General features: G+C 45.0%; 2 protein-coding genes across 2 annotated transcripts; one reads left to right on the forward strand and one right to left on the reverse strand.

Annotated features, from left to right (window-relative positions):
* Window positions 1-3,966, reverse strand: nphs2 (NPHS2 stomatin family member, podocin). Its single transcript, XM_039003076.1, has 8 exons — window positions 3,639-3,966; window positions 3,325-3,428; window positions 2,668-2,740; window positions 2,222-2,304; window positions 1,879-2,082; window positions 1,445-1,500; window positions 1,174-1,252; window positions 1-906 (listed from the first exon to the last, which is right to left on the reverse strand). Exons 1-8 carry the CDS (start codon window positions 3,964-3,966, stop codon window positions 616-618), a joined length of 1,218 nt encoding a protein of 405 aa, XP_038859004.1. The 3' UTR covers window positions 1-615.
* Window positions 3,967-5,895: 1,929 nt separating this feature from the next.
* Window positions 5,896-13,144, forward strand: tdrd5 (tudor domain containing 5). The gene is given in 10 exon segments (XM_039003077.1): window positions 5,896-6,122; window positions 6,361-6,417; window positions 6,419-6,834; window positions 8,439-8,545; window positions 9,032-9,174; window positions 9,614-9,807; window positions 10,033-10,222; window positions 10,407-10,542; window positions 12,189-12,386; window positions 13,061-13,144. Coding segments are annotated over 10 exon segments (1,752 nt in total).
* Window positions 13,145-26,535: the final 13,391 nt, after the last annotated feature.

A 26,535-nucleotide genomic window follows, 5' to 3' on the forward strand; every position in this document is an offset into this window, starting at 1 on the left:
TCTGGGCATTCAACAGTATTTAATCATTTGTCTTTTTTTGTTGTTCTGTAATTTGCATGCTATTTGTTAAGCAATCATGTCCTACAGGGTTACTGTTAAGAATTTGTCAGAATTTGTTCTTAACTGACTTGCCTAGTTAAATAAAGGTTAAATAAATAAAAATATTTAAAAATGGTGTGAAACATGTTTCCCTAATCATGTTGATACTGTATGGTTCCTTTTTTAAATGATATTATTATAATTATTATTGATTTATTATGGACCCTATTTACCCTCACACTGTCTAAATTTAGGTGGAGTGTGTCATCAGTGTATTGTATAAATCATACAATAAATACACTAATCTCTATACGGACTAACATTTCTTTACAGAGGAAAAAACAAAACAATCATAGAATAAGATTTTCACACTTCTTCAATCTGATATGAGGGGTGCATATCAATAGTCTAAAGTGGCGTCCTCTGCTTTCTTCACTTCATCAGCACTGATATGAAAGAACTGGAGTGGCAGAATCAGGTTCCCTGGTACCCACCACACAGCTCTTTAGACCAGTGTAGCCACTTCAGACAATTGAGATGCACCCGAATGAAGATGCTTCCATTTCTCTCTGTCTACTACATCATCGGCGAGTCTGTCTTCCGTTCCTCTTTGGTTTCTCCTCCTTCTGGGATGGGACTGGCTGGAGCCAGGTTTGGAGCTGGGGCGGGTAAGGCTAAGGGTGAGGGGTCACGGGGCAGGGTTAGGAGGTCCGAGGGGAGGGTGAGGACCAGTGCTGGGCGTTCGGTGCGGAGGGTGTGTAGCAGCTGGAGGAGACGGAGGTGGATGGCAGCAGGGGAACCAGAGAGGGAGTCCAGAGATGCCTTCAGAGCCTCGCAGGCTGCCCTCTCCCCCTCTGCTGCAATCACCTACAGAACAGGGAGGAGGGGAGCCTAGGGTTAGAGGTCAAGGGCCGCAATTTGGCAACGCTTGTTGTTTCGCTTTTGCTGTTTATCCTACTTCCCTTCTGACATGTGTTCATGCCAACGCACGCGCACACACATATACATGTGTGCGCAGGCTTGAATGGGTTAAATGCGGAAGACACATTTCAGTTGAATGCATTCAGTTGTACAACTGACTAGTTATCCCCCCTTTCCCATTGTACATACACACCAAAAAAACGGATGACATACTTTGATTTGGGCTTGTCTCTTAGCCTCAGCCTCTGCCGCTAGGCTTTGCTGCAGCTCAATGGGGAGAGAAAGATCCTCTCTGAAATGAACACGGTGAAAAGCGCACACACCCGTCAGCAGGTGAAGACACAAGTTGACCATTCCAACATGTACCGTGTTCTTTTAACATTCGTTTACGACACCACCAGCCAACGTGGCAACTCGTTGCCTTGTCTTGTTTCGAAAATGTTACAAATGCCTGTATGTAATCAGCCATCGATGATAGTCTTACATTTCTGCTCTCTCCACCTTGATCCCCCACTGACAAGCTACAGAATCGATAGCCACCTGTAGATTGATATAAAACAGCAGAGTGATTCATACTCCAGTGTTGAGAAGACACACCATGTCACCACCCATTCACTCACTAAAATTCCTGGACAATCCATGTGATTTTACACCGCTCAATACCAAATTCCACAAATAACCATTGTCAATATCAAATGTCAATATCACACCTGGGTTCAAATAATATTGGAAATCATTTCAAATACTTTGTGCTTGATTGAGCTTGCCTGACTTAATGGAACAATTGGATAGTCCAAAAACTGTAAACCCTACCCATTTGGCATTCTAGGTTAGAGCAAACACAAATTCAAATAGCATTTGAACCCAGGTCTGGTCAATATACAGACCCATACAAAGACTGTACAACAGGTTAGGTACCTGGATCTCCTGGGCAATCCTCTTCCTGTCCAGCAGGATGTGGGTGAAGTTGTGGTGGGCAAGAACGTCTCTGTCTGCCACCTGTACCAGGGCCTGCAGCACGGCACTCACACCGGACAGGGCCGTGCTGCACAGAGCCACATTCTCTATACGGTAGTAACACACCGCGCTCAGCTCCGTGCTCACCAGATCCTTGGTCACCACCTGGACACACACACACACACACCACAGGAAGAAACACACACATCGCAGCAGTAAAAGATTCATGCTCAGAGGAATTTGGGGGGGGGGAATTTGACATAGATTTCGTTTTTTCTGTAGGCTGTCAGAGGAGTTACCGTACCGTGTGAGCTGGGACCTTGAGCATTTTTAGACGGATGTCCACTTTCTGGAAAACATCGAGTAGTGGGAGGTAGAAAAGTAGACCTTGGTCCCGAATGGACAAACAGTAGAGAGAGATTGGAGGATATTTTTACACACTGTGTAATGTACATGCACAGTTTGATAAGCATGTGGACTACAGGACTTGTTCAGACTTGCGCTGTGTAAAATGTAACCAATTGCCTTTTCAAATCCATTTCAGAAATTCAGAGATTGTTTGATGCATGCCTCGTACCTAGCCTAAGACAACTCTCATGTCTGAGAAAACGTGCCAGACATGACATTTTCCTGTCATACCATTTTATGAGTAACCCCCTATGTGTGTCCCTAAGACAATCCAATGACTCTTAAAAAGCTATGAATGACTCATCGAACGAGTCCTCAAGTAATATAATAACAAGCACAAACCTGGTCCCCTGGGTCTCCCACGCAGTAGGTGACCCAGTCTGAAGATCACAGCTCTTTCATGCTCCCTCACAACCTGTCAGTCAACATAGTGACTAGCTGTCAATCATGACTTTGCCATAACAGAATAACACAACAGAGAAAGACAGCCCACTGTGTCGTTCAATGAAACACACAAATCACACATTTTCACTCCAAAGTTGATACTATTCTTACCAAGAAAATGGGGTGCTGAATCCTTGTAAATGTCATCACTCACCAGATACTGTGCCTTCATTGTACATTATAGAAATCTATCATTTGGTGAGGGCTGTACAACTCTGAAATATTGCTTGAACATTTTTTACACAGTCATCATCAAGTTGTTATACTGTGTCACGTGGGCGGCAGGTAGCCTAGCGATTAAGAGAGTTGGGCCAGTAACCAAAAGGTCACTGGTTCGAATCCCCGAACCGTTCTGCCCTTGATCAAGGCAGTTAACCCCCAACAACAACTGCTCCCTGGGCACCGATGACATGGACGTCGATTAAGGCAGCCCCCCCGCACCTCTCCGATTCAGAGGGGTTGGGTTCAATGCTGAAGACAAATTCAGTTGTGCAACTGACTAGGCATCTCCTTTCGTTCTGTGTTGTCTATGTAATGGAGGTAGAACATCCTTACCTTCACACAGAACCAGATGGAGATGGGAAAGAACAGGATGACCAGGGTTAGAGCCAACACCATGAGAAGCCACTCACACACTCCAAGACTCCTCGGCTTCACGCCTGGTGATGACAAATGCCACGATTCACACTCACAGTAAGCTAATATCATAATTTAAAATCAAAGACCAGGACCCATATTCAAAAGAGTCTCAGAGTAGGAGACTTATTCATTATGACTGCGAAGGTATAACTGATCCTAGACCCGTATTCCTACTCTACGATGCTTTGCGAACAGGGGTCCAAATATTGATGTTTAGAAACATGTCTTACCTTCCTCCTGCCACTCACTCTCTAGTAGTGCCATGAACTCCTCGTTCTCCTCTCCCCTCTCTTTCTCTCTCACATTATCCACATCCACAACAGTAGACGTGGACTTGACTGGCCGGTCTATCTCTTTATCCGCCTCTCCGTTGGTCTCTGCCTCCTGGGTATTCCTTTTTGTCCCCTCTCTCTTATCATGTTCCTCAGGGAGCCTCACTGTCTTGGTGCCCTTGTGACGGCGGCCCCTGGAAGTCGGAGACCCAGAATGTTCTCTCTTGGCCACCCTCCCTGCTCGTGGAGTGCGGCGAGGTGAAGTTGACTCCGGGCGTTTCTCCATCCCTCTTGGAATCTCTGTGATGAGAAGAAGCATCCAACCCCAAAGCTAGTGGTGGTTTCAACTGCCCTTCTCTTCCTCAGCCGCAATCACCTACGACAAGCCTATGACAAGGGCTGCTAGTTGGCAATACTTGTTGTCTTTTTCTGTTTATCCTTCCTCCCTCCCTACTGGCGCACACACACACACACACACACACACACACACACACACACACACACACACACACACACACACACACACACACACACACACACACAGGGTAGGCCTATAACTTGAAACCCTATTAACATGACATAGATAGGAAAACTGACAAGTTTTGGAAAGGCATTTGAAATATAAGTTGTCGTTTTTGTCCTGTTGACATCGTAGCCAGTAATGTGAGATGAATATGTGAGGATTGTCATTGGAAATAACAAGGCAACCTTGTGTGCTTGGGGAGTCACTGTTGGGAATGTGCAGACTCAGATGTTTGTCTCTTTTCCAAAAAGCTGATGTCAGTTTCCCCATATTTTTCTGTGCAGGAAAGACACACATCCTCCCAGACACAATTTAATTAGACTGTAAATTAACCATTTGACCTACATTTTCCCTGCTGTAGTTATTCTCATAAGGCCTGGCCAGGCCTGCAAGAAACAAAGTATTTCAGTTGATTAGACATTATTAGATTTAATTAGATGACTGAATAGTCTGTATTTCAGATGTTTTATTATTAAATACTAATTATTATTATTGCTTAAGCTTTTAAGGAATCTCACACCATTTTATGGGTTTGTATTAATTGTTGTATTATAATCATTTAATACATTTTCGTATCAATTGTTGGAATTGTGTGTAATAACTTTTGATCACTTCCAGTAACTTCCCTGGCCAGAAGAGGGTACATTAAGCAATAAGGCACGAGGGGTTGTGGTATAATTACAACAGTAAATATGAATGTTTTGTCATATCCGTGGTATACGGTCTGATATACCACGGCTTTCAGCCAGTCAGCATTCAGGGCTCGAACCAACCCGTTTATAATCAATTCACTGACAAAGATACTTATTCGGTCTGCATTCGGTCGCCATGCTTGCGCGTGCAGTGGCTGTCTGATAAGAAAATGTGTCTGACTGAAGTGTGTAAAAGCCATTACATTTTTCATTATGTTGCATAGTTTTTGAACAAAACATGTTTTGAGACTAGTAATTGGATGTGAACAGGCCAAATGGATTTTGAAGACAAAATAAATAGGTACCTAAGTAGCTAGCTATCTTAACAACTGTATGGCTTGTGCAACGATTAGCTTAGCCTCAGACGAATGTAGCTAGCTCCTGTCAGAAATTTGGATATAATGATGAGAGAACCTATGTTTCCACCCTAACAATGGGATTTGTTGTCCACGGAGCGGAACGGCGGGCTATTAAGCTCTCGCCTATTCCTCTCTTTGGATTGGTGGATGCATCTCGTTATTTTAATACTTTTTGGAATATTTGATTAGGGTTGTTGACGTCAACCGCCTATATTTAATGGAGAGAGGTGCTATTCTGCTACTGTAGTTAATTTCATTGAAATTACCTGTAAACAATGTTGATTCCAACCAGTGTGTGCCCAGTGGGTAATGTTGTTCAGATGCATTATTCCGTTTTTCTCTAAGTCAAATTGCACCTGTTGTAGGCCTAATTAGGTACAGTTCGAGCCATGTATTTAGATGGCTCTGGGTACAATGGTGGACAGTGGGGGTGGATTCTTTGCACATTTCAGTGTCATTGTTGAGAAAAATGCATTAGCTACTTTTAAATGGGATAGACATTCACTTAAATATTCAAACATTCAAGAAACATTCAGAGTATTGCATTCCAACACCCCACTCCCAACTTATTTACTCTCATACCCTCACTTCTCTCTCGCTCTCTCCCTCCCTCCCCCGCTCTCTCTCCGACAGTTGACAGAATGACCCAGGAGCAGCTGCTCTCGTGCCTAAAGAATGATGTGCGCTCCCTGCTCTTCTCAGCCAAGCAGGGCCTGACCCCAGATCAGCTGAGTCAGGACTACGTCAACATGCTGGGCCACCCCGTGCCCCTGAGGACCCTTGGCTTCCGCAAAGTACTGGACCTGATCCGGGAGATGCCTGACGTGGTGTACATTGACTATCTGGGAGATTGCAACTTGGTGTTGAAGGATATTAATACTGAGCACTAGTCCCATCTTTGGCTTATGAAGTTATGTTTTGGCACATATCATGGTACTGTTTTCATGTTTATGTAGTTAACATTTGTGGTTCTTCCTTGAGTGTAGTATGCAGTATGAGGATTCTGAGAAGCTGAGCACAGAGATCGTTGTACAACACAGATGTCAATTCCGCTCCGTTCCCTTCTAAACTCAGCAGACCAACCTATCTCTCTCTTCCCATTCTGCAGTGGTGGCGGACGACACCACCAGAGGCATCGTGGAGTTGGTGGCCAGGCAGCACAACGCCAACAAGGTCCTGGCGTGTTGGTGTGGGCTTCTTCTCCCCATGCTACCAGCAGCACAGCCCCATGGTCCTGCCCTGGCTCGGCCACACTCGCCCGGCCACGCCTGCCCAACTCCGCCAGCTGCTCTCCCAAGGGGCCGTGGGCCTGTCGGAGTTGGAGACGGCCTTTGCCCTCCGCTATGACTTCCCTTTACGTGTTACCAACTACGGCTTCTACTCCACCGCCGAGATGCTGGCGGCGGCCAACGATCTGGTGACGGTCACACAGAGCCAGATGGGCTCCCTGCTGTCCCTCAGGGGGGTGGAGGTGGCGTCACTGATGAGGACCGGACCAAAAAAACAACTCTTCTCACCGAAGCAGACATTCCCAACGGTTCCAGTAGTAAGGCCGATGACAGACAAACAGACAAACTCAGGTTGGTTGGTTGGCAGATTGTACAATTGAATTGAGTGAATTTCTACTCAAGTACACTGCGCATTGCATGTATCCATTCAAGGCGTCCTGCAAAGGACATACCCGTCAAACGCACCTGTGGCGAACACTTTGCGACTACTTCTGAAGTGTTTTGGTTCACAGTTTCTTCACGCTATTTTCAGTACAATGTCGAGTGTAGTATTGAATGGTAGAGTCGGAGTAGTCTCTTCATCATAGAAGCATTATAATCAAACTAGTTATCGCTCCCTTGTCATGACAAAAATGATTTTCTGTATTGACCTGTCTGTGTATGAAATCCAGTCCCGGTAGAAAACCCCACCATAGTGTCCAGTACTCAGAATCATGTGGCACCACTCCCCGAGGCTGCAGTCCCTAACGGCCCAGAGAGGCACCATGGCTCACAGCCAATGGAGCCAATCTGAGCCTGAGCCCAGCCAGAACAGACAACCGTTTCAGAAGCGTGTCATCAAGGTGTGTGTGCTGCTGCCTTTACCTCTGTGATGTGTGTTCAACAACATAGAAATAGTTTCCCCCCTTGAGCTTGTTTTTGATTGGGTGCAAAGCCCTCCAATGTAACATTCAGGTCTATAACGTCGACAAAACAAACAAACGCTGTAATTTGCGTCTGTGTTTCCGCCCTCTTGTCATGTATTGCCTGCTTTGATTGGCCTGTGCAGCTGGAGGAGGAGCTTAGGCAGCGTATTCTGGAGAATGTGCTTGCGGGCACGGTCAGTCCATAACTGAAGCCCATCTACACCAGGTCAGTCCACTCAGTCTCCAACCTCACCCAAGAGCCAAATCTGTCATTCAGAAAGCCAGAGTTTCTAACACATGGAGGTCCCCCTATAGGTTGTAGCTCAAAACAGCGAGGGAATATCCATCCATGAATCTCCCTGCAGAATACAAGGTCATGTCCCCTGTTTCCTTTTACACAGACAAATAATCACTTTCCCGTGTGAATGCCTACATCCTAACGAATGTCTAATAAACAATCCTAATCATTGATCGTCTTTCAAATTGCAAAGTAGCTCTTCTCTCCGATCAGCCGCGACCGCTGTCCATTTTCCTGTTGCTCTGACCTTTGTTGGCCTACGCCCTCTCGACCCTCGGTTGACCCTATGGGGTGTTTAGGAAGGAGCTGCCAGTGGTCCAGAGCGGCTTCCGTGGGCGCCCTAAGCGACACTCTACCCGCGGCCAGTGGCGGGCGACGAGGGCAACCACTGGATGCTAGTCTTGGACATCCATCATGACCCTGGGCACCACAACCAGGTCTGCTTCACACCTCGGGCTCTAAACACAGATCTAGGATCAGATTACACCAACACTTTAGTCCTAACCACAGCCATAGATGTTTAGAGTTCAGGACAATCAAATTCTAATTGATTATTAACTAATTGTTATTACTAGAAAGTGGAGATTTTGGTGCCCATTAAGATTCAACAAAACAGGTATTTTGGGTCTTAGTATGTCACGACTGATATCTGTGAATGTGTCACCCTGCTATCTTTAAGTGGTACTGTATTGTGGCAGCCTGGCAGAGCCCGAAGGCCCCAGTGAGGGTGGCGAGGCTCTGAATCCGTCCAGTACAGGCTACTACTTCAGCTGCAGGGTCTCCCTGGGAGGAAAGCGAGACCAACGCCGACCTGGAGGAAGACATGGAGCTCCACATTACCATCAACACCTTTTACCAGGTGAGCTAGCTGGACCAGTTTCTAGGTCATGTTCATTACGCACCAAATGGGTAAAAAACGGACTGAAACAAGGAAGGGACTACCTGGTCCAATCAGAAATGCCTGTTTTTCATTTTCCGTTGCAAAACATTTGGCTGCGGTGTGCCCTAATGAATACAACCTAACTTTTGTGTTGAGACAAAGGGCAGATAAGTGTGTCCAACCTAGTTCTAAAACTTCAAAAAAATAGTGCTGGGAAAGAATGAAAGATGAAAGCCTACACAATTGCTGCGGTTTTGTGGACAGAAAATGACGCCCCGTTTATCTATCCCAGCATCTCACAACGGTCCATATGTGTTTATGTATGCGTCATATTACATACGTAATGTAGTGTGGACACACATATTATGTGTGTGGCTGCTTCGCTCACTCAGATGGTGGACATTTACGGCTCGGTGTGGTGTCGGCGCTGGGCGGTGGTGCCCCCGGACGCTATTGCGAGCCCAGAGCCTGAGGACCCCCACGCCCAGGGGCCCCCGGGAGCTGGTGGCTGTGCTTGTGGAGCACGTGGAGTCGCTCTCACCCTTCCACATCCGCTTTGACGAGAGCCAGGAGCCGCGCGCTCTGGAGAACATGATGATCGAGATGAGGTGAACGACAACAAAAACCGCAACAGCCTTCTGTTAGACTGGAGGGTTAGGGAGAGGAACATGAGGCTTCCCTGCCTCAGTGGGTGGGAGTTGTAGTCATAGACATGTAGTCCAATTGCCTTATTCTGTATGAATGTGCCATAACTGCTCATATGTAGTAGGCGTCCACCATATTGCGCTCAACTATTTCAACTGTTTTCAGACCAGTGCAGATGAAGGACAGGAGAAAAGGGAAGGAAGCTACCGAACGCTATTGAGATCCTGCGGTTTTGGTGATGCCCTCTCTCCCTCCCGTTATCTCCCTTCCTCTCTATCCCTCTTTCCCTCACTCTCTTTATCTTTCCTCTCCCTCACTCCCTCTATCCATCCTTCCTTCCCTCCTTCCAGGAGCTACTATACCTGTCTGGAGGTATCTGAGCGCTACGTGCGACCCTGACAGGTGTGCTGCGTGGTGCCCCCAGGGCATCTGGTTCTACCACTTTGTCGTCCACCGGGTCCTCAACCACACCCAGGCTGAGGTCTACTACGTGGACATTGGAGACCTCACCACTGTTCAGAGGAGCAGCCTCAAGTTCCTCAAGCAGGGCCCGGACTGGGACCAAATGGCACTGGGACTGGGACCAAAGAGCCCCTGTCCACTACCAACCCCTAGACCCTAGGCACTTGTTTTGATCTGAGAAGACTGGACATGCAGTGCACTTAAAAGGGAAATGATCTAGGATCAGATCCCCCCCCCCCCCCTTTCCATATAATCGAAAACAAATCCTATTCCAGCACTCCTCCTCTGACTTTGATACATACAGACTGGTCTGAGAACAGCTTTAACCCACCCCCTTTGTGTTCTCTCTCTCTTCCCAGGGCAGCCGGAGCGCACCCTGGTGGTGGACCTGCACAGCTACCACGCCGGCTTCCCGCAGCTCTTCCTGTGCGACAGACACACCCAGGAGGATGTGTACATCCACAGCGCCCTGCAGGGCCAATGGCTCAGCTGCGCCCCCGCCGTCAGCGCAGCAATCGCTCACACACGCTACATTCACAGATTACACGTGTTAGCGCACACATGCTAGCACACACACACACACACTGTAGTTGTACAGACACACACATGTATTCATACAAACACAAACGTTTCCCATTCAATGATCCAATGCAATCTCTCATAACCTCTTCATCCGATCCCTCCTCTCAGCTGTGTGGCCAGTTCAACCCTGTGAGCTTCTATCTGGGCGAAGGCGTGTTCGACGAGGGATGGAAATAGAGGACGAAGACCCCACCCTGGAGCCTTGCCCCGAAGTCACCACCAGCACCACTCCCCAGCGCGCCATCATCCAACCCCAGCCTAAGACCTCCCCTTCCCACGCACACGCGGTACAGAACAACTCGTTTCTCTCTCAAGCACACACGCACGCACACACACAGACAGACTGACACACACACAAACACACAGACAACTCTCCGTCTATCTCCCTCTCTCTCACTAACTATAGCATTCTCTCCTCCTCTTCCTCCAACACTGTCCACATAACAGCCCTTATCAGAGTAGAGGAGGCTCAGGCAGAGCAGTCCCAGAGTTAGTAGCAGTGGCCCCGCTCCAGCTTTAGCTCTCCAGCTCCTCCCTAAGTGAATTACTGCCACACTCCCTCCCCACCCACAGAGAGGGAGGGGGAGAGAGGGAGGGACGGGGATAGAGAAAGACAGCAAGGGAGGGAGGGGGAGGGGCAGTTAAAGTCGTTCTGCTGAAACAGGAAAGAGATCAATTCCAGTGGTCCGTCAGGGCTGTGTTATGTGGGGATGGAAGAGGGAGAGAGAGCATCATCCACCCCTTATGGACACTGTACTTTGTGGTGCAGTGGTCTAGGGCTTGGCTGGAGGCTGGTTAACAGACATGGGTTTTGTTGTCGTGCATTTAAGTTTGCAGTGTTTTAAATGTATGTCAACTGTAAAGTATTTTGTCTGTAATTACTTTTTTGTTTTGTGTTGGACACCAGTAAGACTAGCGGTCGCCATGCGCATCAGCTAATGGGAATCCTTATCAAATAAAACATTTAGAGCCGTTTTCAGCTTCAGATCTGTTTTGATTTTCGCATTGTTCTAAAAAAAATTGCCCTCTAGTGGCCTCATTGGTGGAATATTATTCATATTTTTCCTAATTAATACACTTTTTCGTTTTTTTAAGCAAGAAAATCTGGCGTTTCTATCTCAAACGGTTTTGCTAAATTTCAGTCTTCTGTGATGTATATGAAGTGTAATGCTGGGAGGTAAACTCAATATTTAATACGTTTCAACTATTATCTGACATGGTACAGGGGTCTTCTTTCTTTTAAGCGCATGGGCAAGTGTGTGAGGTGTATACTTTTGTTGAAGACTACCAAGAATTTGTTTAAGACTACCAAGAAACACTCTGTGTGACCCTGATTTAGCCCACTGCAGTAAAAAGATATTACAAGTCTACAGTCTCATGATGTGCAGGGAGAGAATGATTATATTTGTCAAAAATGATGTGGCATAAATTAGCAGCCCTGTTGGAATACTTTAAAATATGTCCTTCCTCCTTTCCCAAAAGTGATCACCTTCTTACACAGCGAGGTTCTGGAAAGCCTTATAATGGTATCCTTGCCTATACCTATCCCAATGGGTTATATCAGTCACTTTGTCAAGGATAGGAGGGAAGAAGGATTTGCATATGAAGTGCAGTAGTTGAGTAATCCATATTTTTAGACCCCTAACCTTGTGGGCGGGAAAAAAGCCAAACAATTGGAGGAGCTGCCTGACCTCCCGGCAGGTATGACCTTTGACCCCCCCCCGTCTTATCAGAACATAGTTCTAGAACAGGGTGACATTAAAATATCTTGTTGTTATGTGCGTAATTAGCCTGGTCCCATATCTGTTTTGCGCCTACTACTTTGGTCAATCGTGATGAGACCGCACAAACAGACCTGGAACCAGGCTAATGTATAATGCAACTGGGGTTAAAAAAAGGAATTGTCTAATGTCGTGTGGTTGTGTTTCTCCAGGGGAGCCAGAAGGCAATCCCGTTTGCGGCTCTGCAGAGTAAGAACCCATTGCTGTGCTGTAGTGACTGGGACCAGGGCTGGACACTCAACCCCACCACCACCCCCACCCCAGAGGTGGTACTTCCCAAATCAAACCTGGGTAACCATGGAGACACCGCTAAGTTAAGGACAGAGCCCAGACGTTTTGGTTACCAGATTGTACAATTTAAAAAAAACGTGTTGCCAGATTGAAAAGTGCAATTTTCTATATATTTTTGTTTACATGGGAATAAAACCTGACCTAAAACATAACTAAATTACCAAAGTCCCAACTAGACTTTACTATATTCTACCTGAGGTCCAGTTGTTTGAGTCGTTATCTGGCAACGTGCCTTTTGCTCACATGACTAAGCAGCTGGTTAGAACTAATTTCATTGGAAAGCAATTGCAGAATGCAGTCTCACCTCCTGTTGTCGTGTTGTTTGTCACGCATTAGACCTCTGCCCCTGCACATCCACCCAGGAATCCCCGAGGCAACACACACTTAATTGTTTGTTAATTGGAAGAACAATTCCTCTCCCACCGATGTTCTCATTTGTGAACTCATTAACCAAAAGACTGGAATGAAATCAGCTTGTTTGTGCCAAATCCCTGTGAGAGGAACAAAACAGAACCTAAATAGGCATTGAGATTAGCTTCTTATTTCCATTGATTTGGCTTTTGTTTTGTCTTCACATTCTTCTAAAGGTACTCTCAATTCCGTATGTTGTGTAATTACATTGTTAGTGCCTGAGATATGGATTCGCTTTAGCCAGTTCTGTTCCGATGATTTGGCGCTTTTCAAAGTCCCAGTTAATGCATGAATAAACATTCCTACCCTTTCTCTCCCTCAGACGTTTCATCCGCCCCCTCCTCCACCTAGTGCGGGTACTAGTGAGTTGAAGCAGCCTGGCATGTATATGGTGGCGGTAAAGTGACCCCTGTGTCCCTCATGACCCCTGTGTCCCTCATGCCCCCCAAACTGAAAATCCTGAGCCTCCAAAACCCCGGACTGATGCAGACCCATACGGTACAGTTAACATATCACACACACACACACACACACAGTAAACTAACCATTATATACACACACACATGCAGTGAACTAACCATTGCATATACACACACACGATGCAGTAACCATTTAACATGCTCCCACCCCCACACACACACGCAACACACAGGGGTTAGCCGGAGCGCTAATGATGCTAGAAAAATGCAATGGAATTAGCCTGTGCCATCGACGTAAGCAGAGCCTATTGATTTCAATCCTGCATCCCCACTAGCGGATGGCCCTGCACTGAGAGACTGACACAGATTCTATTAGACCTGTTACCATAGCTATTTGACCCAATTGTGTTTCCTAATTGCATTAGGCTTGATATTGATACACTGTTACAGGTGCAGCGCTTTCGATTAAGCTGTGAACAAAAGACCCGAACAGGCCATGAAGTACAACAAGCACGCTGAGCTTTACACAGAACGTGCCATCGTTCAGCAGTAGTATTACTTCTATGTCTAGCTGTTCTATGAATTTTGGGACAGATCTTAACTTGAGATGCTGAAGCAAAGCATGCGTACCTCTGACTTTCACGGAAATCGTGCATTGAAATAGAATTAGCATAATACAAACATACCCATCAAAATGTTTACGATAGAGATATCTGTTTTTTTACATGTTCGTCAGACCATGAGACATCCCAAAACGTCTGTAGCGTCCGAACAGTTTTTGACTGTTTTTCCATGTATTAAACTGTTCAATGTGTTTCTATGGGGTAATAGCAGTAAAGCCAAATTCATCAAATAATTGTTTTTATATAAATATTTTTTTTTTTATACAAAAATAAATAAATAATCCAAATCAAATAGCTAAATGATCCTTGGTATGACCATCTTAAAACAATTGCAAATGTTTTCGCTAACACTATGAGGAATGTGTGCACAGTCGATCGCTCCTTCCTCGATATCTAAAATAATCAGAAAGCTTGTTTTGTGGAATTTTGTTTTGTAGAATCATTATTTTAGCTTTTGGTCTACTGTGTTCCCTCTTTCCATTGTCAGGTTCAAACTGGTTGCAAAATGCATATTAAATGTGGCCCAGGTGCTGTCCAACCAAATATGGTCACACATTGGGGTAAAATGACACACAAATTACAGAAAACCTTTTGAAATAGAGGAAGTACTGTGGACAGCAATGCCCAAACCTGTCGCAAAAGACGATACCTTGTTGTTTACAATTTCAAAAACTTTTCTCCTGTTTGTGCCAAATGATGTAGACCCAAAGTTGTCATCATAAGTGTGAAGAGGTGGTCAGGATGTAAAAAGGAAGAGTAAAGAACAGGAGAAAGCTGCCTCTCGCCCTCCGTCGCTCCCCTGCCCTCAGGCCAAGGCTGCCTTCACCCATCACCTCCCTGAGCGTCCATCACGTCTGACAGAACTACTAACTCCCCAACCATGACCCACTGATTCATCCCTTTACTCACTCGTTCCCCTCTTTTATTTATGTTCTCTCCGGTCTTCCTGCACTCTGAGGCGCATCACTTCCAATAATACATTACAGCGGGCCTACACCGTGGCGAGGTGTACTCAGCGAGAGGGTGAATCATCCTGGAATAATTACGGGAAAACAATAAATAAAACAACTTGTGGTGGAGCGCCAAACTCTCGTCCGCATCAAGCCGTGAGTGAGCCAAGTTGACGACTTGTTTCCCTATGACTAAACTACTCTCTGCCTCATCAGTAACCACCACCTACTCACTCCTCTGCACCGCTGCATCTGAAAATGTTCCCCCTGTCAAGACGATCACTGTCAGAGGACACGGGGGAAATTATCCAAACGGCATGTCTTCTTCTACCGAGTTGCTGCCCCTGCCACGACCTCTTCCATCCTCCATTTTGGAATCAATGGCGAGGCAGGGGTCCGGATGTGCAGGTGTTTTGTCCTTGGATCCGCTGTACACTGAACTCTGCTACATAGCCTACAAGAATAGACCGTTACTTTCAAAATGTTAATAAACAACAGTTTTTATGTGTGCACCATACAAAAGATGCACCGGTAGCCTACATACCCATTTAACATGTATAGCTTGTTGTTATTGTCAGTCAATCACAGCGGTGCTACAGTCAGAGGCTCCATGTGTGGCATGTGAGGTGGGACATTTCTAATTAATGCGAAATGGAAGGTTCCTTTTATGTACATTTATCCAGAGCGACTTACAGTAGAGAGTGCATACATTTTCTTTTATTTTTTCGTACTGGTCCCCTGTGGGAATCGAACCCACAACCCTGGCATGGCAAGCGCCATGCTCTACCAACTGAGTGTTAATGAACCCTGCTCCAGCGGTCCCGGAGGAGGCCTGGCCATTTAGAAGGCCTTAGCAGGTAGAACGTAGGCTGCCTTCGGGGTTATGCCTCATTGCAGCTCAAAGGGGGAGCGGAATACACAGAAACAAGATTAGCCCTTGAAACGTGCAGCAATATGCTCAGACTAGCATCATGTTATGATGCTGTATAGCCAGTGCTTGACGGTCCATTAAACTAGTTCCCCCAAAATTCACAAATTACATTATTCTATTCTACTCTAATTATTCACTTAAGGGTTTATTCACATTTCCCATGACTTCTCAATGACTTTTAACCAAATTTTCATGACTCTTATTATAGCCTACATGGAAAAAGTAAGCATTATTGACACTGGAAAGCTGCTGTGTCTGATCCCATGTAGGCCTACCATCTCCTGCTGTTGTGCCCTTGATCAAGGCACTTAACCTCCCACAAAGTAGAAGAACTGCACTGTTGGTCACATGTTGTCAACATGTGGTCAACCCTCCACCTGGAGAGATCCTGGGTGTGAAGGCTTGGCTTTAATCCAGCCCTGAAACAGCCAAATCTGCTAATCATTGTCCTGTTGAGCAGCTGATATTTAGTCTACAATGTGGTTAGACCAAGGCTGGAACAAAAGCCTGCACACCCAGTAACTATCCTGGAGGATGGTTGCCACCCTTGATGTAAAATATTGTAACATTACAACCAAATACTTTTGTCTTTATAAAATTATTTCCTCAATCAATGAATCAGAGATCAAATGGATTAGGTAGGCTACTTCAAAGCAAGGTATCTAACTATATTTTGTATTTTTTATATAAGGCTCAAATATTAATGTTTCAGGGGAGGTCTATGCACAGCAAGTTATTTGTCAATTAGGCTATCCTTAGAATATTTGTTTAACGTTGTCGCAATTACATGGCTACTGTTTAATAGAGGGGAATCGCAGTTTTCCAACGGTGCGGATTTATTTAGGCTATCTAGAGTACCCGTGGAAAGGCGACAGCCACATTAATGCTTAGTTAGCTATCGTTAACTAGCGAGATAACAAGCTACAAGTTATGTTTTGAATTGGCTATCTAGTTAGTCTGTTGTCTGACATTAGTTTATACCTGCAGCTGAAATGTCGCTCTCGCTACTCCAGCAACAGCGCACACAGACACGCACTGAAGGCTATTACGATAATAGCTGATATGTAGATTTTTAAGTGAGTGATATTATTTTAAAGTGTGCCTTCATGAATTGTATTAACAATGACCTTTTCATGACCTTACAAACCCTCATTTGACAATTTGGAACCGCTCATCATGCGCATTCCGGCTGGTGCATTTTCAATCTGCGCAATCTCGAATAGCCAGCCTATGTCACTCACAGATTTGCGGCAAATAAACTTGAACAAAACGAGAATCAGGAAATTAATTCCCACGCTCAATTGCTAATCAATGTAGATCCCGCCTTCATTCCACTTTGAACAACCTTTTTTGTCTTGCTGTGTGAATCTGGGTTTGCTATAGGCTACTTGGTTTTATAGAGAAACTGGTATGCAATTCCCACAAAATTAGAAGTGCCTGTAAAGCGCTGCTGACAGCGCTGGCCTTAATCCAGCACTGTGTATAGCAGTGATCTTAAACCTCTGGTCCGTGGACCAACACCGGCCAGAGATGTTGCTAACTGGTCCCTGGCCACAGATGGTGAGCTGACACCAATTTTATTCAGTTCTTAAGTGTTAACTTTAATGGAAGTGGTCCTCAAGAACAAATATTTGAGTATTTGAACAACCATTAGTATTCAATTATCTATGTGACATTGCTACATAGCCTACAAGAATAGACCATTACTTTCAAAATGTTAATAAACAACAGTTTTTATGTGTGCACCATACAAAAGATGCACCGGTAGCCTACAAACCCGTTTAACATGTATAGCTTGTTGTTATTGTCAGTCAATCACAGCGGCGCTACAGTCAGAGGCTCCATGTGAGAGGCTCCAAATTACGTAATGAAGTTGGCTAAAAGAGAAGGAGTAGGCTACAATGATCAACAAACATGTGTGCGGTTGTTTAATATGAATGGAGTTGTTGTTGACATGGACGGGGAGCGCAGCAAAATAGCCTCAATTAGCCTTGCTACTGTAGCTAGCTAGCTGGCTTCTTTACAACGATCTGATACAGTCAAGACGGGCACTACCAGATGGTATGATGATAACCTATGGCAGCAACAAGTTTGTCTAATTAGCTGGAGTCGCTTTGACTACTTTCTCACTCAATTCAATTCAAAGGGCATCATTGGCATGGCATTATTGGCAAACATATGTTTACATTGCCCAAGCAAGTGAAATAGATAGTAAACAAAATTGGAATAAACGAATCAGAAATGAACAGTAAACATTACACTCACAAAACGTTCTAATGTATAGAGACAAATGTCATATTATGGCTATGTACAATGTTGTTACAATGTGCAAATAGTTAAAGTACAAAAGGAAAATAAAAAACATAAATATGGGTTGTATTTACAATGGTGTTTGTTCTTCACTGGTTGCCCTTTTCTTGTGGAAACAGGTCACAAATCTTGCTGCTGTGATGGTACACTGTGGTATTTCACCTAATAGGAGTGGTAGTTTATACAAATGTAATTTGTTTTCGAATTCTTTGTGGGTCTGTGTAATCTGAGGGAAATATGTTTCTCTAATATGGTCATACATTTGGCAGGAGTTTAGGAAGTGCAGCTCCATTTCCACCTCATTTTGTGGGCAGTGTGCACATAGTCTGTCTTCTCTTGAGAGCCAGGTCTGCCTATGGCGGCCTCTCTCAATAACAAGGCTATGCTCACTGAGTCTGTACATATGATTTTTCTTAATTTGGGGTCAGTCACAGTGGTCAAGTGATCTGCCACTGTGTACTCTCTGTTTTAGAGACAGATAGCATTCCAATTTGTTCTGTTTTTTGGTTGATTATTTCCAGTGTGTCAAATAGTTATCTTTTTGCTTTCTCATAATTTGGTTGGGTCTAAATGGGTTTCTGTCCTGGGACTCTGTGGGGTCTGTTTGTGTTTGTGAACAGAGCCCCAGAACCAGCTGGCTGAAGAGACTCTAGGATCCTCTCTCTGTAGGTGAGGGCTTTGTGGTGGAATGTGTGGGCATGGTTGTAGAATTTAACAGCTCTTTTCTGGATTTTGATATCTAACGGGCACAGTCCTAATTCTGCTCTGCGTGCATTGTTTGGGGTTTTGAGTTGTACACAAAGTATATTTGAACAGATTTCTGCATACAGTGTCTGTGGCGGAATTATTGTACTCAAAAGGAGAGACTTTTAGATTTCTTTAAAACAATCAAACTTTATTATTTAACTACTGCAGTAATGGAGCTGGTTGGTAATCACCCCTGGAGGTGATCACATAGAACTCAACCAGCTGGTTTACTGCTGTAATGGAGCTGGTTGGTAATCACCCCTGGAGGTGATCACTGAGAACTCAACCAGCTGGTTTACTGCTGTAATGGAGCTGGTTGGTAATCACCCCTGGAGGTGATCACTGAGAACTCAACCAGCTGGTTTGAGGCACAGCATTTTATAGCAAAGTCCATCCTCCTTCAGTCTACATAACACACAACAGATGTATGGAATGGGTCACAAGGAGCCATGTCTCCCTGGTGCCGTTTAGAACAGAAACATTAACTCATGCTCTGCATCGTAAATCTCCTGTCAGTGTTATCTCCCAGAGGCCCACTTGCAGTTCACACAGACAAGAGAGTTATAAAAACCCTCTATTCTATTGCATAAAACAACCATTTGATGCAATAAAAGTATTATAAAATAAGCTTGTCATTTCCACCATATATCTCAATTGGGTGTTTGCCTCATTTTGTGAATTCTTGGTTGGTGAGTGGATCCCAGACCTCACAACCATAGAGGGCAATGGGTTCGATAACTGATTGAAGTATTTTTAGCCAGACCCTAATTGGGATGTTGAGTTTTATGTTCCTTTTGATTGCAAAGAAGGCCCTTATTGCCTCCCCCCCCCCCCCCCCCCCCCCCCCCCCCACACCTTCTGCTGAAAGAAGCAGAACGCAGCGCACCAGCTCTCTCCCGAGTCGCGCTCGATATCCAAATATCCCCCAAAATATATTATTCAAATAGTGAAATCATTTCAAATGTCCAACCCTATTCCTGGGTATAAAAATAAGTTAAACACTGCTTTATCATTTGCGTCACAGTCTGACAAGTCACAGGTTGATTAGAAATCTATATAGCATCTACCGAGGGTCACTTCAGTGATTCAAATGTAATACTGCAGACCAAGAACAACGGCAGGCGCCATCATCTGATCACGTTTGTCGCGTGTAGTTTTCAAGTCACACAAAAAAAGGAATGAGGAAGATATCCGAGATGAAGGGCGGATAGACAATCTAAAGTAGGCCTGTGTGTTAAGTCCAAACCGTTGTAGGATCTAGTCGCAAATGCCATCCCATCTTCCTAATCGCATTGTTACCCCAAGAAACCTAGCTCAGTGCATATGGACCGATATGCAAACATACGGTAAGCAATTACACACACACACACACACACACAGTCATTAGCTGTGTTTGTGCTCCCCCTGTACTCCCCCCTTATATGCACTGCTGGGGTCTACTGCTGCAGCTGCATCCGTCTCTGCTGCTGAATTCTAATGGCTTCAGCCCAACTCCGCCAGCACCAATAATAAACTCCATATTCAAGAGGGGCTCTGAGCACCGGGTTATTTGAGCATTTATGTGTGTGTTTGCGTTTGAGAGGCACAGCGGGCTGCAGAGCAAAATGTGAAAGGAGGAGCATTCTTATTTTGATCCTGCTTTGAAGGTATTATCTCCAATATATTACATTTGAGGAATGAATTAATTGGAAGCAAAGTGAGCTTTTCATTTCCATAATGTCTCTCGAACCCCCCCCCCCCCCCCCCCCCCCCCCCCCGGGCATATTTGGTTTCGCATACCGACTAACGCTGGCAACTGCACCGCCCGCAACCGCAGGGCTCTCCAGAGGGTGATGCGGTCAGCCCAACACATCACCGGGGGCAAACTATCTGCCCTCCAGGACACCTACAGCACCTGATGTCACAGGAAGGCCAAAAAGATCATCAAGGACAATAACCACCCGAGCCACTAGCTGTTCACCCCGCTACCATCCAGAAGGCGAGGTCAGTACAGGTCCATTCAAAGCTGGGACCGAGAGACTGAAAAACAGCTTCTATCTCAAGGCCGTCAGACTGTTAAATGCTGTTAAATAACCATCACTAGCACATTAGAGGCTGCTGCCCTATATACATAGACTTGGAATCACTGGCCACCTTAATAATGTTTACATATTTTGTATTACTCATCTCATATGTATATATTGTATTCTATACTATTCTACTGTATCTAAGTCTATGCTGCTCTGACATTGCTCCCCCAATATAAATATATGCTTAATTCCATTCCTTTACTTGAGATCTGTGTGTATTGTTGTGAAATTGTTAGATATTACTGCACTGTTGGAGCTAGAAACACAAGCATTTTGCTACACCCGCAATAACATCTGCTAAACACGTGTATGTGACAAATAAAATTTGATTCGATTTGGTTAACCATTGCATGAGGATTGATCATTCAAGTTCTATAGACATTATAGTGACAGCAATAATATTTTTCACGCTGGTAACAAGCATTTTGTCTCTTTTCACTAGTAACTTAAACGCTCTAGCAACCTCATAAAAGAGAGAAAACACCTGTACACGAGTGCTGGGACGGGCAACCCCACATATATAACGTAGCTGAATAACTGGCCAATGAAGACTTGGTGGTTTATGGACTTGGTGGTTTATGTAAGGCGGTCAGGGGATGAGGTTGGGGGAAGAGGGCGGCGCGCCGATGGAGGCGTTTGGCCACAGGGATGGGGTGGAGTTGGCCACAAATAGATGTGTATTGTTCTTGGGTCCGTACCCAAAAACATTCTCGAGAATGGGTTTTTAACCACCAGGTTCGAGATGGCAATCCACTCCTAATTCGATCAGACGTGCACTGGATACCAGTGTGCCGCCACAATCTGCAGTACTCAAACACAGTTCACCGTAGTCAAGCACAGCTCTCGTCTGCTGCTCTGTTGGCGTTGAGGCAGAGTTAATATGGGATGGCACTAGTGAGATGACAGTTCCATTACAGGTTATTTACGAGGGCCACATGTAATAGATATGCAGATGCACAGCGCAACTCTGTCAGCAGTTGCACAATCATCTTGTAGATGGGGAGTGTGCCAAGGGTCAGGGTCTTCAAGCTGCCACCCTGAATGTAGTAGCGGGGACTTGAAAGAAAATGTGCCCCGCTGGCGGGTGAATTAAAAGATATCCTGTTTTACTCTTGGGTACATAATTATTAAAGACTGTTATTTATTCCCATTTCATAGAAAGAATTCTTTTTTTTTATCTCCCCCCCCCAAAAAGTTGGCTGTACTGGCAATGAATGTTCCCTGCAATGAGATCAGTGTACTCTCTCATTTTTACATTTTAGTCATTTAGCAGACGCTCTTATCCAGAGCGACTTACAGTAGAGTGCATACATTTTATTACATTTTTTACATACTGAGACAAGGATATCCCTACCGGCCAAACCCTCCCTAACCCGGACGACGCTATGCCAATTGTGCGTCGCCCCACGGACCTCCCGGTTGCGGCCGGCTGCGACAGAGCCTGGGCGCGAACCCAGCCCAGCCTGGGCGCGAACCCAGAGACTCTGGTGGCGCAGCTAGCACTGCGATGCAGTGCCCTAGACCACTGCGCCACCCGGAGACCTTGGCTTCTCTGTCTATCTATTGCTGGCAATGTGTACTGGAGCTGCAGTGCTAGTGAGTGTTGTTTAGCAGGCGAAGTGCGTAGCGGAGACAAGTAGTTACATCCCAAATGGCACCCTATTCCCTCTTTAGTGCCCTTCTTTTGACCAGGTCCTCTGTTCAAAAGAAGTGTACTAAATAGGGAATCGAGTGGCGTTTGGGACGCATGCAGCAGGTCACATGATGGATACGCTTACAGAGAGCCGGTACAATGCTTAGTCATGATCAATCATCTCCCACACACCTCCGCTGTCCCCGAGGACATTTGTTCCTCTAATACTGTCTGCATGTTGAATATACACCAACTTTCATCTCCGTGTACAGTCAGTGAGGGAGGGAGATTCTGAATAATAATGATCAACATCATTCTTATTGCCAGTTATACCACAACAATCCCTCATCAAATATCCCTCAGGAGGATAGGTCTGTAATTTGTATTGGAGATGTTGTGCCAATTTGTTGCAAAGATGAACTCCCTCTTTCTTTCTGTCTCTCTGGCCACCTCTCTCTCTCTCTGTCCAGCCCCCTCTCTCTCTCTGACCTACTCTTTCACACTCCCTCCTTCACACACACCAAAACATCAAGATATTTCTCAGCTGGCCAGGCCTTACAAAGTGACACAGCTGTCCAGTTCTCCACTCTATGAACTGTATAACACAGTGATGGATGTCGTAAGACTGAGGGAAGCATTATGCCCCTCCCTTTGACTGAGAAAGCACAGTTTGGGGGGGGGGGGGCAGGCCAGATAAGCAGCACCTAAGACCCAGCAGCCCAGGAAATGATATTAGCTCCGATCTGACCGCCACAGACCTCGCATTCACCAGGAAGCTGCTGGTCACCATGGATACGGTCCGGCTCCTCGCCCCAGGTTGTCATTGGTCTCCTCGATGTAGACTTGCTTGTTGGCTATGAATGAGGAACAAACAACTACGGTAGCCTGTTAACATTTGCCATAATTATCCCCCATTTTAAAAGGCCAAAAGCAAGAGAAGATACATGTATTCTCTTAGTTGTTAGTAGTAGATGTTAGTTGGTTTATTATATGATTCACGTACCAACACAAGGTTCACACTGGTTCCTCAAACATCCATTAGGCAATTGTATTAGGGTCACATGGAGATCAATGCTATAAGAGTTGTCCTGCAGTGAATGACAATTTTACATTCCTCTGTTTTTATCCCTCCATTTCATCGAATCACCAATTGCTGTTAATGGGGAGAGTCTGGATAGAACTTACACTAACTGCTTGCTTGTGTGTAGTCATTAGTGTAATGGGTGCCTGTATGCAAGGTTGATTGAAACAAAATGCTTAGCCTTTACGCTTGGGCCTTATTATTGTCAATGGGCAAAATCACCACCATTAATAACCATTAGACAGACGAGCTGATGCCGAGTCTCTGGTTGTGTCCCAAATGGCACCCTATTCCCTATTTAGTGCACTGCTTTTGACCCGTAGGGCTCTGGTCAAAAGTAGTGAGCTATGAAACCGGGTGCAATTTGGGACGCCTACTCTGTGTTCCTGTAAGGTCACTGCTCTCAGAACGTCTGGGTGGAACGGACTGACCCAGCACTTTAAACACAGATCTCGTTTCACACTTGGTCCTAGCATCTCTACTGATCAATACACTCTGTCCAAAAAGCACCCAAACTTCCCGGGTCACATGCTTCAACAATGCCCTCCACACTACGTCCCTTCCTTCCCATGGTATTTCTATCGAAATGCTGGAATCTATACTTCTCATGTGTCACCTTTTCTTCCCTCAACTCCAGTATGGTGGCACACTAAATACTATGAAAAGGTATTCACTTTTTTTTTTAAAGCAATTGGAAATCTGTATAGTATATCTTTTCACACTGTTTTGAGAGGCCCCCATAAATGGTCCATAGCTTTTCTAACTATTAACTGCAAATCTGATTAACATCTATAAACCATCTATAAGGGGACTCTCCAAATAAAGTGTCACCCTAGATCTACCTCTTTCGATATCGGCCACATGCACTGTAGATTTTGTGGCCTATTATGGTTTAGCTTAGGGGAATGTAGCCTGTAAGTGACAAACTCCAGGATGGATCCATTCCAAACCTAATCAGGACTTCTGTGCACATCTGCCATCTTCAGGGCCGTGTTTAGTGAACTATGAAATTATTATAATGGGGCATGGAAGGGACATTGGACTGGAAATCGGATGTCATCAGAGAGTGTGTAGGGGAGTTTAACTCTTGATTGGACATGGTTGACCATTAGAGTTTCCCATCAACTCAATCTAAAGGTAGTTGGGCACTGGCGCATATGCATAACTTGCCTATCTGCCTGTTATATCACTCCTGTATCATGCAATGGTCGTGTATCGTGCAATTATCGCTGGTAAAAACAGTATAGGCCTATATCTACTCTATGTTGCTTACACTGAAAGTGAAATGCTGTCCACGGCATCATTCATTGGTGGGCTCTTCAGGACCTTGGACAGCTGCCCCCACAGTCTCTTAATCACACCACCATCTCCGGTTTCAAATAAAGAGGAGGGTTGATAGCTCTGTCAATGTTTGCTGTGCCTTTATTTTTGATTGAGTAGCCTGGATTAGCCTAATTCGTACAGGTGATTGATGGCAAATCAATCATGGGAAGCCTCTTTTTGTAATTAACATTACTGGCATTTCTTTAATTTATTGCTGAAAAGTACTGCATTCCCGAAATTAATTGCAATTATCTCGCAATGCATAACTGCATATTTTGTCTCCGACGGGCATGGCACCAATACTAGCATTTATGTGGTAGCTACATTTTGAAACAACAGTGACCAGATACATCATTTAAACAAAACCCAATGGCTACTAGGGCAGCGACTCAAACGTGCCCCTTCAATTCGTGACGATTCTTCTTTTACTTTCACCTAGGTGTCTACTTTAAGTGGCATTGCACATTCAATCTCACTCTCTCCAACCTAACCATTCACTCATCCACACCTCATTCGTTTGATCTGGATTCCCACCTACTGGATTACTGAGTTTTTTTGCGCAGAGAAGACAAGGTTCTCATGCGTGACAAAAGGGGCGCAATATTGTAAGTTCCATCCTTCTTTCCAAACAATAATTTGATGCGCATTCATTATTTTGTTTTTCGCTACAAGACTGAGCGCGTGCATTTCTGCCTGATCCTTTTTGCGAGTGGGCTACATAACCGTGACGATACCTCACCGGGTGATAGTGGCTATTATTGTACTCTGACCTCTATTGAAATGACTATCCAGCACCAAGACTGTTGCGTTCTTCCAGAGGCACCGCGCGCGCAGGCTACTCATTGGATGAACGTCCGCCGCAATCCGTAGCCTATTCCAGTGCCCTTTCCTTCTTATCTTCTCGGAAATGCAATAACATTTGGGGTGGCTTTCATACTGGTAAAACTCAAGAGGAATACTGCAAGTTGAGGAAACGAACAATGTGACACGTACAGTGCCCGACAAGTAAGTAGAGCCTGTTTTGTGATGTGGGACTCAATTATCGGACGACGCGGAACGACACAACCTCGTTCAATGATTCTATCTGTTCAGGAAAACCTGAACAACATTCATACTTGGTCAAATAAATCCAAACGTTCGATTCAGGTAGGACAGCATTGTTTATGGACGTGTCTGAGATTGCTTTTGTTTATTGATTTGACAGGTCTTTAGAATATATAGAGATTATGAAAATGATTCATGCGGCGATGGGGAGAAAATTTCACTTCAATGTGTGCCACAGGGCTGGATCAAACAGTAGGTTATAATGTGGCTCTCTTGAGTCTATTCCTGCAGTTATTTGAACGTGAAATGTGCCTGTCATAGGTATCAGTAGTGTTAATGGAGCCCGGGGCGCATAAAATCAACTGATTGTAGAATATATATGAGAAGAAATTGAACCCATCACACAGGCAGCACAAATCTGATCTTTTTTTCAGTCATATTTTTCTTTTTGACCAATCAGGTCTACTCTGAAAAAGATCTGATGTGAAAAGATCTGACGGGATTGGTCAAGAGACCAATTAGTGGGGAAAGATCAGAATTGGGGTGCCAGTGTAAACAGCCCATGCAGTGCTTGACTTGGACTGAAATAGGGGCTAGTATTAATATTGGGTGCCAGTACTGTTTATATTGAGGTGCAGGAGCTCCACAATACTTTTGAGCTAATATT

Source organism: Salvelinus namaycush, chromosome 10 (genome assembly GCF_016432855.1).
Source record: "Salvelinus namaycush isolate Seneca chromosome 10, SaNama_1.0, whole genome shotgun sequence".
NCBI classification, from domain to species: domain Eukaryota; kingdom Metazoa; phylum Chordata; class Actinopteri; order Salmoniformes; family Salmonidae; genus Salvelinus; species Salvelinus namaycush.